The sequence below is a fragment of the Acartia tonsa genome, chromosome 5 (assembly GCF_053477335.1).
Source record: "Acartia tonsa isolate MP-2025a chromosome 5, ASM5347733v1, whole genome shotgun sequence".
NCBI lineage: Eukaryota > Metazoa > Arthropoda > Copepoda > Calanoida > Acartiidae > Acartia > Acartia tonsa.
In genome coordinates this window covers 6,995,992-7,012,099 of record NC_137264.1, presented here as the reverse complement: position 1 = coordinate 7,012,099, position 16,108 = coordinate 6,995,992, and the positions used below count along the sequence as shown (strand labels likewise).

Genomic DNA, 16,108 nt, shown 5'->3' with positions numbered 1-16,108 from the left:
TACAGACAAAAAAAGCTTATTACTTTATAAAATAGGATTATTCAGTTCTGACACTATACAAGTGTTAATGTCCGTTTGTACTACCGTTTCAGAGCATCGCTTTTATGGATGTTGTCACCCTTGTTTTTCTAAAATCAATTACACTTTTTATGTTTCTTTAGTAATTAAAATTTTATGTCTTCTTAGGAAATTAAAGATGAATCCAACAATTATAAGATCTTACCAGGGACATGAATTCAGAATTAATCAAGTTTTTATTGTGTGTCATTCTGCCTTTGGTTTCTTCCTTTTAACATGTTTCCTTTTCAATCATGAATCTAGCGGGTGGTCTTTCCCCCCCCCCCTCTGAAAACCCAACAAAAATAGCTACCAAATCCCCCCCCCCCCCCATAAAAAGTAATTTAAATTATCTTGCTGGAGCCAACCAAACTTTCAACTAATATATAATATTAGACCCAGAAATTTTGGGCAGGTCTTGATGAAAGTGAATTAAAATTCTCTAATAAATGTATCTGTTTACATATAGGATATTATCTTATAGATGGGAAAATAAAGCATTTCAATGGCTGCTAGCACCAGTGATCTAAATGGATAAAACGTTTGGACAATCAGCTAAATAAACCAATCGATCAAAATTCAATAAAAGTGTCCAAAGTCAACGAATAAGAAAACGTTAAAATAAAAATTTTGGGTTCAAGTGTAATTTATTTATCAATCTATTATTATTTTAAATAAATTCATTGTTTAAAAGCAGCCGTAAATAAGCGAAAATTCTAGGTGTCCTAAAATTTCAATGAACTGACAGTAGTGTGGCCCAAATGAAGGTCTAAATCGTTTTTCAATGTGCGGAATGTAAAAATAGGTTATGTATTGTTTGTAGATTTTAGCCCTATAATTGATTTTAAGAAAAAATCTATCGCTACTTCGTCAAATGCATATTTATTTTCACCTTATCTACCCCCAAAGTAAGAAAGCCTTACACAAGATATAAAGCAAAACATAAAATTATCTGTCTGTTTGTTTACAAACATTGAAATAAAATATTAAAATCACCAGGAATAAACATATGAAGAAAGAACGTATTAAAATTTATTTATGTACAATTACAATAATTTAGGAAAGCTAATTCATACTGCAAAATAATTGAAAAAAAATAATTAAAGATAAGCCTTACTCTTTCTCCTGGTTTGATAATAAACAATCAAATTATTATTTGCAATATTAATTTTTTTTATTAGTATCCTTTTTTTTTAAAGTTGAATATGAGAATAAGTATATTACTTATTTTTTTACCTTCATTTAATTTTTTATTTAAATAAATTGTCTCTTTATTGGCGACAATGTCTGTTAAGCCATGAAATTTATTAAAAACACCTTTTCCTATTTTATGTCTTTAAAACGTATATCTTTTAGAGTTTTTCATCATTTCTCTTCTCATAAGACTAATAGCTACTGTTTTAGTTCAATTTCTTACACAAATTATTAATTTTAATAAAACAATGTTTTTATACGTTTTTCGGAATTATTCGGCAGGAATGGCGGTTCTGCCTATTTTTTATAATTGCTTCATATTTGAACTCTTGTTACATTATTTTAGGCTGGCAGTTCTCTAATTATTTCTTGTTAAAATCGTGAAAATATGAAGTTTTTGAGGTCAATTTTCATTGTAGAGAGGTCTAGTTTTCACTAAAAGGTCTACTTTTGAGCCGGTAACAACTTCAAGGTATCCGCAAATTGATATGATAAAGATTTTAAAATTCATGTTTTTTTGGGCTAGTCTAGACTGACAGTTTTAAGTTTATCAATCGTCTTTAATGCCCTAGTAGACATGGATTTTATTATAGAAAATAAAGATGATTAAAGTTCCTCCACAGATTATGACGTCATATGATAGAATAGCCAATGAGAGGCCAGTATAAATTTTATCATTGGTCAATTACAGTGTATACAGTGGAGGGACTTTATTCATTATAATCAGATAATTAAAGTGTAATTGACCAATATGGTAAAATTTATGCTGGCCTCTCATTGGCTATTCTATCATATGACGTCATAATCTGTGGAGGAACTTTAATCATCTTCAAGACAAAACAAATAATTTCTATCGATAGCCCGTGCCTTCAGCATCTCGGGGCTAAAAAGACTGCTTTTAATATTATAATTATAAATTTTATGTTTATAATACGATGCAAGAAATAGCATATTCCAATTTAACCCAATAAAGAATAATTGAAACCCTCTTCAAATGAATATATAATATATTTTTAGAAACAAAATAATGAATACTTTTTATCAGGAAAAAATACATTCATAAAGTGGTTAAAAAAATACTATTCAAAGGACATTAATTTTATTCCATATTGATCTAAAAAAAGGTGCTTTCCTTAAACCTATATCTTCTAATTTTACCCCCCCCCCCTCTTTTTTTTTTAAATTTTTGAGAAATAAACATTTATATTCCTACAGGGTACCTTCCACGCGGGGCTCTTCAAACATTTAATTAAACCAACCGGACGACACTGTTTCTATAACTGGCAGAAATACAAAAAATAGCAAAAACAATTATCATAATGCTTTAAAAATTAAATTCAGAGCCCTTTTAATTAAACAAATTAAGTGTATTTTAAAATAAAACAAGGATGACAACGTTCATAACTCGTAGAGTGTCAAAACTTTACAAAACAGATTATTGATTTGTAAAATTGTATGTAAATTGTCCAAAAGTTCAAAGTCAGCATGTTTTAAATGGAAATACGTACTTTTTAAAAAACAATTGTATAGTTACAACGCTCTCTTTATCGTGCCTAACTATTACATGAATTAACATTCAAAATTTGAAACCAATAGGACAATTTCACATGCCTAAATTAACAAACAAAAAAAGCTAACCGTTACGGACGGACGGACGGACCTACCATAATTATAGAAAAGCTTCGCTTTTAAAAATGTTTAGACATCTTTGATTTTTAGCCAGCTGGCCTTTAATTACACTATGTCTTAATCATAAACACCAAAGATATGAAGAAAAATGTGAAAAATTTAAAAAAAAACCAAAAACCTGCAAAAAGGCAGTCTGCCCGCCATTGATGTGTTCTTGAAACGAAAGGAAATTTAATTTTGATATCTATAACTGAAAAATTTTTGAAATCGGACCATAAACACCAAAGATATGGAGAAAAATGTGAAAAATACAAAAATAGCCTAAAACCTGCTAAATAGCGGTCCTATCGCCATTGATGTTTTATAGTTAATTGTGCTCCTTGATAATGGGAATGTTGTCAAAAAATTTCAGCCTTTTATCTTTTATAGGAGCCGAGAAAATCTTGTTTCCCCCAAACTAAGACGGACAGACAGACATACGGACAGACGGACATACGGACAGACGAACATTTCAAATTATAGAGTAGCTTCGCTACTAAAAAGGTTGCATAAGGCGGTTGATGGGGTAATACAGTTATTTACCCCCCTCTTTTGTTTTACCTTAATCAATCGCCAACAGAGAAGGGTGGACTATGTTCCATGGAAATTGTGAGGCAGTTGGTTCAGCCAATTATGAGATCTTACTGAACATAATTTGACATGACAAGAAGTGGTGCTTTCACTTATTCCTGTTTTTGGACCACCAATCACCCTCCCGTATTACTAATATTTTAAGAAGAGAAATTTATAATAGCCTCCCCTCCGTAGGGGGGGGGGGACTTTAATCTTTCTGACCCCTATGAAATATTATCCCAGGGGGCTCTTTTAACAAAACTTACCTACATATTTTTTTTTCTTTAATAGTTTGTTTATTTTTGTGGAGATTTTCATTCTTGATTCATATAAACCTAGTAATACAATACAAAATATTATTATACACATTACTATTGGCTAATTAAATGAACAGATAATTTAATACAACCCCTAGTGTTATAAAGATAGAGAGTATCTCTGTTAAACTTGTTGCTCTTGTTAAATCGACCTCAGAAAATATCCATAATATCAGATCAGAGAACAGAATTGTTCTATCTTCGACATAAAGTAGACGCAAAATAATGTACATTACTCCATAAAATAGCAAATTCATAATGAAACTTTTATAATTTTTTTTATTCTCAAGCAGAGTTGGGTTTTTGGAGGGTAGGGGGGTGTATCTTCTCTCCTGGATACACCTCCCTAGGTGTCCACCCCCCTAAAAGAGCCAAGGGGTGGTGCCGAGGTAATAAAGTCAAACATCCCCTGAGATGGGTTTTTGAAAGAAGAATGCCGCGTTTTATTATGAAATTATTATGAAAATGCCTCGTAGGATTTAAACAGAGTATACTACTTAGGAATTCAAAATTTTAAAATTATTATTTCAGCCATTTGTGTAATGTCTAATAATGCTCTAAAAATATGCATTAATTAATATACAGCAAAAATGGATTTAAGATTATTTATTTTTCTTCTATAAAAGCCGTACCAACAAAAGCGAAAAAATTAAATAAATAGTTGTATACTCTGTTTAAATCCTACGAGGCATTCTTCTTTCAAAAACCCATCTCTGAAATTTAAGGAAGATGTAAATTTGTTTTGCTATTTACCAGCAAAGGCTGAGTATGTTGATTATCTAGAAAGTTGAATATACCGCCCTGAAATAAATACACTTTATTGTTTTTTCTTCTCAATTTTGCTTTAAGAGGGATGAGAAGATTTTCGGGTACCCTGGAAAAATCCCGAGCACGCCACTGTACTTAAATCATAGCTTTTCCTGTTCTAAGATAATTTTTCACAACACTTCTCCCCCCCCCCCCTTGCTGATGTCCATACACCGCACCGGAAGTGCAAAGCCCCGCGGGGGGCGGGGGGGCCTTGTCCACCAACCTAAAAATAACACACACACAATTATTTCATCATATCACAATGACGTCAAGGCTCTAGATATAGACGGGGATAGGTACTCTAGAAAATAAAAAGGCAAGATTAAGAAATTACTTAAATACTGATTAATTAAACAATAGTTCAATAGAAGGAAAGCTTTTTGAAAATTATTAACATTTGGGAGAGATTAAGTAATGGGCTACTATTCCAGACTGACAAAACGAACAAAAAAAAACACAAACTTATATTGAACATTAGCTAAGATGTGGCGTACATTCAAAACCATACTTCACTTCAACTGTTAAAAAGTTAAAGTTTATCATTGAATGCTTAAGACCAAAATAACGCTAAAAATTGTCCCTTTAGCCTTTTTTTTATACAGAAATACGTCAGAAACAGAAGCAGCTGTGGAAAATTGTCCGTAACACGATGCTATAAATTTCACTATGGCTGATAACCGGTTCTTATCCAGCGGATATTAATCGGTTCCGAAGCCACACTGGAAAATTCTCTCCAAATCTTTGTCTTCAATTGTATATAGAAACCTTGTCTCTGTTTTCATTGTTTCCGGATATCGGAGACCAAAACTTCTCCGTCAGGATAAAACCAAAATAATTTCTCGCACGATTTTTTTTGTGCCACCCAGTTGGAGCTGTCTTTAATAATAGAAATTTTATATGAAATTATCTAAACCAAACATATAAACATATGTAGAGGTTTAAATTTTATCAAGAAAGGGAGGGAATGCCTTGTCCCCCCCCCCCCCCAAACAAAAATAGCTCTAACATGCGCAATTATGACTTACAGATAAATGGTTTGCAATCAAAGGTTGGTTTTCTACAAAAATTGAAATTTTCAGACTTTTTTCAAACAACAAATAATAAATAGAGGAAAAGACAATTTTTAATTAGACTTACTGACTATTCTATGTAATAAGTAATAAAACATCTGTTTAATGTTGACATTCTTAACGTCTTTTGTATGGTAAAGTGATATTTATGCTTAAATAACTCAATTAGATATACATATTAAACATAATCACAAAAAGTCAGCTATTGTTGACTATCCCAGAAAAAAAAAATCCTTCGAAAAATTTCCAGCTAATGGACGGAGAAATTGACGGATTTTTTTTTGTATAAATATTGTGAAGTTTTCATTCTCTGTCCAGTTTGTTGTTCGCTCCTGACATGCACACACACATCCACACACTTCTGGCCGTTAACACCCTTCTTGTCTCTTCTCTAGGTACACATTATTAAATTAGAAATAACCTGGGGAGGGGGGGGACACTGGGCTGTTTTTTACACTTGTAACCAAAGTTTTAACATAACATTTTCTTATTTGTTAGCTTAACAACTTTAGGGACTTTTATTTAATTTTGATTGGTTGGTTAGTTAAGTATCGAAACGTGTCAAGTACTATTTGTAATCTAAAGAAGGGGTAATTTTGTGTATCCTCATTGTGGATTTATCAATTTATCCGCCATTGTCCTATCCCTGATAGACTCAGGAAAAGATAGGTCAGCTGAATTTGAGTTTACATAGTTTCCTCATTAGACTATAGATCTGTTGTTTCCTCATGCTATCTCAATATTTACTACTAGCTAAAAAAGCTTCAAACTTCCAAAAAAAAATTGAAAAATTAAAATTTTTAATGCATAATGTACAAATCGTTCATACATTATATCGCTTTTCCCTATGACCGGAGTAGCTGAAAATAGGTTTTTGCTATATTTTGGTTATCTGCTGTACAACTTCGGAAATTAGGGAAGAAATAGGCAATCAATTTTCAGTTGATCAAAAGATTATATCTCAGTGAAATAAAATGGGGAAAGATTAAGAACACTTAAATTAATCCACATCTCTTTTTTTTCTCCAAATAATTGTATGCTACCCAAGACAAATTTTTACATGAGATTTAAGATGAAGATTATTTTATTGTTCATTGTTCATTTTTTCGATGATTTTCATTTTTAACTTGTTAATATTATTTTCACAGTAGGTACTTTTTTCAGAAATTACCTATTTCTTTTTTACAAATGAATTATAAGTTTTATATAGGACTTCAAATCGTAACATAATATTGTTTCTCGTATTTATTCGAATCCGGTGGATAGGAACCGGTTCTCATCCATACGAAAAAACTATGTCTAGCATCGTATTATATCCAGCTTTCTACGAATATAAAAATGTACAATCATAAGATTAAAACCAGTTTTTTTAGCCCGTGCCTATATCCGCGGAAAGCCGTTTATAATACGATGCGAGAAATAACTATTAAATGATTTTATAGAACTTGAAGTTTCAACGAAATAAGAATTTATCTTATAAGTTTAAATAATCTTCTATCAATAAAACTTTAATTCTTGTTAGTATTTTTTTTTGCAAAAAAGTATTATATTATATTTAGATTTCAGCTAAATATAAACTATTTGTTTAAAATGAAGTCTATTACATTAGAGCCCAAACCAGTACAGGCATTCTGAGATTTATATTGAGTTTTATTAATTTTTAGTACGTATGTCTTGTGAGAAACAAGATTTTTTTCATAGATTTAAAAAAAAAATTACATTTCAAATATTAAAAGTCTTAAAACTGAAAAGTATTTCAGCCAAAAGTCATTTTAGCAAAACAATTGTAGGGTGAATAGTGCTGTAATAACAATTTTTCAAAACTGGTGAAATTTTGAAACGATAAAAAAGATTTTGTGCAAAAGTAATATTTCTCTCCGGCCACAGATTATTACGTCATACGATAGTACAGCCAATGAGAGGCCAGTATACACTGTAATTGACCAATGGTAAAATTTATGCTGTCCTCTCATTGGTTATTTTATCGTATGACGTCATAATCTGTGGAGGGACTTTAATCATCTTCCCATTTCTCTAAATTTTAATCTAATTAATGTAAAGTTTTTAAAATGGAGCCATATTTTTATTACTAAATTATTCATTATACGCATGTATTACGCTGATCAGCACATTTTTTGTTGAGTTTAGAATTTTTTTGTATTAAGGAAAAACAAGGATGATTTTTCCAAACATATAAAATATACAATTATCAAGGAGAGAAAGCCAACACACTTTGGATTAAGTTAAGCAGAGCGTGCCAGTTTCCTGTTTTAACTTTTACCTAATTTTTAAGCTTCTAAAGGCATAATTTTACAAGTAAAAAGTCATTATCATCATTGCCTTTTAGTTCTCACTAGAACTAGGCCACGCACAATGGTTAAATTGGTCATTACTTTGTGCGGATTAAAATTGAGCAGATTTTTTCTAGGGAAGGTTTGTTAGCCCCACCCAACCCCCTAATCTATTTTTCGTATTTTAACACAATATTACATTTGGGGGGGGGGGGGGAGAGGATACATTTCTCCATCTTTTTGGGATAAATGTACACCATTACGAAGACAGACATGAAATTTTTATGCGTTAAATGTAAATTATGAAAGAGCTTCACCATTCCTAAAATAAATATTATGTCAGTAAACATTTTAAAAAAATTTTTTTTTTTCATGAATGACTTAAAATATTAAGACGTTGATATTTAAAATTTTTTATAATTTAAAAAAGTTTAATTACTACATAAGAACATTAAAAAAATCATTTTAAAACTAACTAACTAGAAGGAATGGAAGGTCGAAAAAAAGAAAAAAAAGTTTGAAAAGAAATATTTTTTTCTATATGCGATTTCTTTTAAGAGGGTAGGGTATCTTTTGGTAAAAACACACAGACAGTCTCACAGATAGTCATACATCCTGTTACTTTAATATAAGAAGTAATATCCAAACGGAATTTACAATGCATTTATATGAAAAAACATTTCAATAGAAATTTTTAAAAGCGAAGCTTTTCTATAATTAGGGTCGGTCCGTCCGTCCGAGATAGATTTTATTAATTAATTTAGGCATGTTAGAATTCTCCTATCGATTTCAAACTTTGCACGATGATTCATGTAGTAGTTAGGTACGATTTAGAAAGCGTAGCAACTCTATAATCATTACCAGAATGTCCGTATGTCCATTTTAAACATGTTGATTTTTCTACTTTTTTAACATCAAATTTTTATGTGATCTAATTATCCTTTGATCTGATTTTTGGTATATTGATTCCTAGGACAACAAAGTATAATGTAGTAAGCGAAGCAACTCTATAATCAAGTCCTGAAAATGTAAGTATGTCCATAAGCATTATCCTAAATCAAGCAGTTTTTCAAAAAATTTACCTACAATTTGATTCGACTCTTATACTTTTATATTCTGATTATTCAGTTCTGACACTATACAAGTGTTAATGTCCGTTTGTCCTACCGTTTCAGTGCTTCGCTTTTATGGATGTTGTCATCCTTGTTTTTATAAAAGTATTGTGTGATATTTTTACAACATAAGTAATACTTGTAAATAATAATTGTACTATGATCATATTTTTTAAATTAATCCGGTTTTTATATTTTAGCCCTTGGGCCTCCCTTCAAAGGAGACGCATTTGTTAAATTCAAGGTAAGAGTTTAATTCCTAGTATAGCATAGTATTACAGACAATTTTCCATGGATATTAATATAAAAATCATAAAAATAATACCAGCTTTGGTAGCCCCTAAGGGTCAACAAAATCTAATTTAATCTAAATTAATTTTTGTTATTTACTATCCACGGAAATCTGTTTATAATACATTATGATAAATAATTATTACAAATGGTTAATGTTAACATTACTATAACAACTTAATTGGAAATTGTTTTTATTGCTGTTTTGTGGGGTTTATGCTAGTTGTAGTTTGGACCAAATTTTTTGCTTGTTGGTCAAAATTATTCCTTATACTTACAGCAAAATAGTTTTATAGGAATACTATGTAAAATATCCACATATGCGATCAGTAGTAGTTGAATATCCACGTGGATATTTAAGTACACTTGAGTAATTTATAATTTTATTTTGTTATTTCAGGAGGTGCCTCCTATGGAGATTATTGCCAGGTCAGTTAATAAATTTTTTTGGTGCTTTCCCTTAAAATATCTATCGAGCACTGACTCCCCTGTCCTTTAAATAAATTGAAAGTAAAGAGGGATATTTTTGTCTTTTGCCTAACCCCTGCAGGACTCAACATAACCTAACCTTTTCTGACCTAAAGTAACGAACAAAGAAACGAAAAAATAACAACCCCCCAATTTATTTAAAGGAGGAAGGTCTTTTTGTTCGACTTGGCACTTTCAGGGAAACCCCCTTAATTTTGTCATACTTCCCAGAGAAGGCACAAATACTGTAAAAAGCTAGCCATTCCAAAACTAATCTTCACAGTATTTCAAACCATTTTCTCTAGCATTACTGTATTAGAGTTTACTGTCTTTAAGTATGTTGTTGCTGCTCAACTTGAAAAACTTTGTATGGCTTTATCAACTCCCTCTTATTAAGTGTCTTCCCATTATAAACTATCTTATCTATGGCTTTTTAATTTCCCCTTAACAAAATAATATTAACTTGCGACTGAGTGTCCCTAGTATCTAAATCTGATAAAAATAATAAGATGTTTGTCAAGGGAAAATTTTAGAAACTTCACCTTTTTTCTTTGGATTTACATGTTCTTTAACTTGTAAGTTTCAGAATGATGGGATTTGTATCAGAGAGAGAGCATACAATTAGCTGTTTATTAAACTAGCCCCCAAAATTTTTTGATAACTTTTTCTTATTAAACTTTGGGGACTTTAGTGAATTTTGAATGGTTCTTTCGGTTGAGTGTTCAAACGTTCAACCATTAATCTTAATCTAATAAAGGGGTATAATTGTGTATCATCAATGGGGATGTAAATCAATTTATAGGCCAGTGTCTTTACCTTAAGATTACCCAGTATTTGTATTGTTTTTCAACTATTTTTTCTTTCTTTAGGAATTCAGGAAGTATCAGTTTACTATGCTCAGCTGCTGGCAACCCTTCCCCCACAGTTTCTTGGTACAGAGATGGGGTCAAGCTCACAACAACACAGGTTAGACAGGCAGATTTAGGGTTCCCGAGTGGCTAGGGTGTTTTAATTAGGGTTGGGCTGGATACATATTTATCCGGATACTGGATGCCTGGTATCCGGCTGATTTCTAATAGCGGATATCCGGCCGTATAACCAGATATTGAACATTGGAATAGCAAAAAAGGTTAAAACTTAAGAATTAAGTAACTATTAAATATTGAATTTGGGCTGGATATTGAAAATGGCCGGATATCCAGCCCAAACCTAGTTGCAATATCAAATTGCTCATTAAACTTAGATTTAGGTTGAGCAAAAGTTTTTTTGAGATTTTCACGTCCACTAGGAACAATCAACCCAATTGATTGCATGACTTTTGTGTGAAGTCATAAATGTGTTTTTTAAGTTGTCAAGGTTTCTTACATAGGTATATCAATATTGTAAGGTGCTTAATAGATGTGCAGTTGTAGGAGCCATTTCTACTTTAGTTAGGACACGGTTTAAACCGAAACTAGAACTTTTATTTTCCCTATCAACAAGAATTATAATTTGATCTTTATTGTTCATATGATAAATTGCGTTTTAAACATTTTATCCTTATTTTGTCAAAGTTCTGTAGAAAATTTATAATTCAATATTTCTGTAAATATATGAATAAATGCGAAATAAAATATTTTATAAATTTTTCTAATGAAACATAAAAAATGCGCCTTAGTTGTTGTAGATATTTTTCCTATTCATAAAATTTGTCACTTCTATGAAATTGGGAAAAGTTTCCTTAAAATTGGACAAATAAGAGAGGGAGGAGACACTAGCCTCTACATTATAGTGGCTTTATACTTTAATTCAATCATGATTGGTTGGTTCAAACTAGGCAAGTCTAAACTTATAATCCAAAAATTTTAAATTACAAAAGAGATAATTTTGTCACTTGGGAATTGGGTTTACATTTATTTATCGTCCATTGATTTTAATTAATTTTTTTTTCAGGGTTCAGACGCAGGTTTAGGGGAGACCTGGGCTAAATTATTTCTTCCTTGTGTTAATAGTAAGTTATCTTTATAGAAGTGATGCTGCTCTACAGTAAGTATACAATGTCCGTACGTCCGTAACCATAATTAAAATGCACTACAAATGTTTTTAAATCAATTTATGACTTTAGTTTTTAAAGCTAAACTTAATAATTAGGTCTGTCTGTTAGAAACTGATAGCTCTTAAGTTAATTTAAGAAGTTAGAATTGTCCCATCGATTTTAAACTTAACAAGATAATGCCTTTAACAGTAGGTACAATTTAGATATAGTGGAAAGTTACTCTACAAGTAATAGTGTTCGTTTGTTCAGCTGTTTCAGAGCTTAGCTTTTTTGGATATTGTCATCATTACTTTACCCAATTTTTTTTAAGAGGTATTTTTGGGGGGCGATTTCTCTTGGGAGGTGGGTGGCACCCTCCTCCAAAATAGAACCATATCGGTTCAGCGGTAGGCAAGATCATGCGGTACACACAAACTGACAGACAAACATCCTGTTACTTTATTATAATGATAATGTTAATCTAGGTGAAGACAGCGGTGTATATGAATGTGTTGGCGAAGCTGTTGGCCAACAGATATCTGCTGAAACTAAGGTACGCCACTCTGCACTGGTTATTCTTAACAATAATAAACCTTTTTTTTAATTTGAAGAAAAAAACGTATTACGGTGTCTATTTTAGGTTAGGTTATTAGAAGGATTGGAGAACTTTTTAGAGTTAGTGCCTATGAGGGGCTAGACACATACATCTCCTTTCAAAATGAAAAATGGGAGGGGGGGGGGGAGCGGGGTAAAGGGCCGTTTCAATGGTTCGTGTAATTAAAATTATAGCCTTATTTTGCACTTGCAAATTAATGAAAATACGAATTTCACACATATATGCAAATGATAATATAACTGCAAAAAAAGCGCAATAGTAAAATAATAGATGGTGAATGTGATGTATGATAATTAACAATTGAAAAATGTTGTCAAACTTGTAGTAAAGACTTTCATCCATATTTTGTATTTAGCTTGATGTAGTGGGACACCCCCATTTCGGCTGCTTGCCACGTGGAGCTGGCGGCAGCGCACCCAAGATTCTGGGCTGGTATAACACAGTTATGGTTCAGTCCGACAGAACAGCCGTCCTTCCATGCAGAGTTAATGTAAGTTTGTCCTTGTTTATGTTGTTGAAATATTTATAAGGGGATAGTTACATCAAGGGGTTTTATAAAAATTCAGCCTTTGTTGTAGTTGTAGATTTTAATAAAGTATACTTACAAAATAGCCGCTGCACCACGAGCATCTAGGAATTCTGTCTTTAAAGTGGTAAGAAATAAAGTCTTAAATTATCCAAAGGCTGAAATCTAAAATTATCCCTGGACCTATGTTAAGCTTCCCTAAAAAATGAGTAACTCAATCAGTTCTGTAAATATTGAAATCTTAAGGTTTATTACTTTTTATAATACTAGTGGCTACGCCCCTAGAAGCCTCTAGGGGCACTTAAGGTTGTTGGGGGAAAAATCGACATCTTTTAAATTTGAGTTTCAGAAAAGTGAAAAAATTATTTTTGGGGGGAGGGGCGGTGAAGACACCCTCCCCAAAAATAGTTTAAAACCTTCCCAGGACCTATAAGAAGCTTTACTTTAAAGGAGAACAATATCGGTTCAGCGGTTAGCGAGATCCTTCGGGACAGACAAAAAACGCTTACTACTTTAAATAATAGGACTAGCAGCGGCTACGCCCCTAGAGGCTTCTAGGGGTGTTTTCTCTTGGGATGGTGGTGGTACCTTTCCCCAAAACAGTAATTAACATTACCAGGATCTATGAGAAGCTACCGTTGGTTCAGTGATTAATCAATTCCTTCGGTACACAGACACACACTAACACATATATCCTGTAACTTTATTATAAGGATGATTATATATCAGGATAAGGCCGGGAAGGTACAGGTATTGTGGAGAGACAGTGCCGGTCAACCTATTGAGGAAGACGACAATATGCAGGTGAAGGGAACAGATCTCGTCATCACCAGAGTCAGATGGGCACATATGGGCAGGTAAACAGTTTTCATACATTTTCCAGTTTGGCTTCCAAACCGATTAATATCCGGTGGATTAGAACCGGTTCTAAGCCATACAAAAATTCATGTATCGTAACATATGAAAATGTGCAATCATAGTTTTAATAACCAATTTTGTTCGGCATCTAAGGGCTAACAAAACAAGTTTAAATCTAATTGACTTAAATTACCAGAGACTCAAGAGGACATTGGACTATTAAATTATACAATAACCCAAAGTTTTACGAACAAACTCTCTTAATCGAATGCTGAAATGCTTTGCTTAAAAAAATACCTCTCTTCATCCTTAATATTGCAGGTACACCTGTACAGTCCAGAACGGATTCGGCGTGGACATGATCTCCACATTTGTGTACCCGCTGGCGCCGGCCATGAACCTTGTCTAATTCATTCACCACCGCAACCGCAACAACAACAACCACCACCACCAACAACGACTATAATATCCTAATGGAATAATGAACACAATTAGATGTATATTCGACAGGGTTCAAGAAAGTTAGCATTTTAATAAAAGTTACTTTGAAGCAACATGGATTTTTTCATGGCAAAAATAACTTTTATTTTAATGCACAACACCTTTGCCATATGAGCCTTTGACAAGAAGAATCGCTATAATACAGTAATATTAATATTATTGTAAAAATTGAATTATTCGAGTTTATCTAATCTGTATGTGATTTTAAACAACTACATGTTACATTATTAAAAAATATGTAGTTTTGAACTGAACAAAAGGCATCATTAAGGCTGCTGTGTTAACTAACCGAAATTATAAAAATCTAAATTATGCTTAAAAATACATTTAAACATTCTTTTTTCAATATTTAATACAAAATTTCAAAATCTTTTTTTTCACTAATATGATGCATTTTTGTTGAATATTACGCACAGTTTTATACAAGTTTTAAACAATAGTCACAATGTAATTCTAAAAAATTATGGAAAAATAAATGTTTAGAAACTTAAAATTGGTTATGAATAAAATTTAAATAATACACATGTTAAAATGGAATCATAAAAGACAATTATATATATATTGCCATTCTTTATCCGCTTACAGCGCATTTTTAATTACACCTGTGGCCACGGGTTTACAATTAAAAATGCTAAAAGAAAACTGCTTTCGTAATTTAAGGGCATTAATGTGATATTAATTGATGTGATGTATATTATACTACATAAATGTTTGAACAAGGATGATGAGTACAAATAAAAAGTAGGCTGGAAATATAAATAATATAAAATTACTTCATCTAATAGGAGTGAAATGTTAACATTATACTTGAGGTACAAAGGGCTGTAAATTATACAGGCGCCCAAAATATTGAATTTTACTCGGTTAAGTTTAGCAGTGTCCAAATTTTCAACTATCAATTTTATTCTAAAGAGATGGAATTGATATAATATATCTAGATGTTGCATCTGACCCAAATTTTCATAGGGTGGCCAGTAGAGAGATTACTTAAGAGACATAATGTTTGATTCCACCAATAGGAGAATCCTTAAGAAACATTCAAGAGATCTCATTGGTTGAAATTGTGTACACCTTTTATTACGAACGCATATTTTTTTCATCTTATACATAGATAAAAGTCAGCTGTAAACAGTTTAAAAATCTACAAAAATGAAATAAAATCATAAAAGGGTTATTAACATAAAAATTTCTTTAATTTTGGTAGATTTTTAAGGTGATTTTGGATAATTTTGCCTTACCAGAAAGTAGCGAGCCTACTTTTTTTTAAGAATCCACCTCAGCTTGACTCGAAAGTGAATATTTCTTTCGTCTGCTAGTAACGTTCCTTTTTAGATTTGACGAAAAATCGGGTCAGACGGGTAATCTAGTTATAGTATGTCTATTGGGTGGCCTTTCATAAGGTGGACAAAAGTTGAGTTCCACTTGGGTTCTAAAAGCCCAACTAATGCATACATGGTTTCGACGATGGGTATAATTCTTAAAAAGAGAACTTTAAACTAAGAAATTTAACTATTCATTTAAATATTTTATTATATCTTTTATCATATGGTTCACATTATGCTTTTACTTGCCAAAGATATGCGACAATTTATAGCGGACTCATAATGAGAACGAAATAAAAAAATATGTCTTTACCTTCCACAACCTGTAAACAGACCTAAGCGGAATTTCCCAATCAACTCTCGGAACTAAGCCACTAATATTTTATTTAATAACTAGCGGTTTCACCCCTAGCCACAAGG

General features: G+C 31.8%; 1 protein-coding gene across 1 annotated transcript; it reads left to right on the top strand.

Annotated features, from left to right (window-relative positions):
- Positions 1 to 5,987: 5,987 nt before the first annotated feature.
- LOC145318627 (neural/ectodermal development factor IMP-L2-like) lies at positions 5,988 to 14,738 on the top strand. Its single transcript, XM_080160017.1, has 9 exons — positions 5,988 to 6,084; positions 9,293 to 9,336; positions 9,784 to 9,812; positions 10,721 to 10,817; positions 11,784 to 11,841; positions 12,351 to 12,418; positions 12,837 to 12,971; positions 13,737 to 13,864; positions 14,187 to 14,738. Exons 1-9 carry the CDS (start codon positions 6,027 to 6,029, stop codon positions 14,272 to 14,274), a joined length of 705 nt encoding a protein of 234 aa, XP_080016143.1. The 5' UTR covers positions 5,988 to 6,026; the 3' UTR covers positions 14,275 to 14,738.
- The last annotated feature ends 1,370 nt before the right edge of the window (positions 14,739 to 16,108 follow it).

Bases quoted from the DNA above. Each gene is read 5' to 3' on its own strand.
- LOC145318627 (XM_080160017.1), top strand. From the start codon at position 6,027: ATGCACACACACATCCACACACTTCTGGCCGTTAACACCCTTCTTGTC. The intron at 6,085-9,292 runs GTACACATTATT...TTTATATTTTAG, and splicing joins CCTTCTTGTCTCTTCTCTAG to CCCTTGGGCCTCCCTTCAAA. The intron at 9,337-9,783 runs GTAAGAGTTTAA...TTGTTATTTCAG, and splicing joins ACGCATTTGTTAAATTCAAG to GAGGTGCCTCCTATGGAGAT.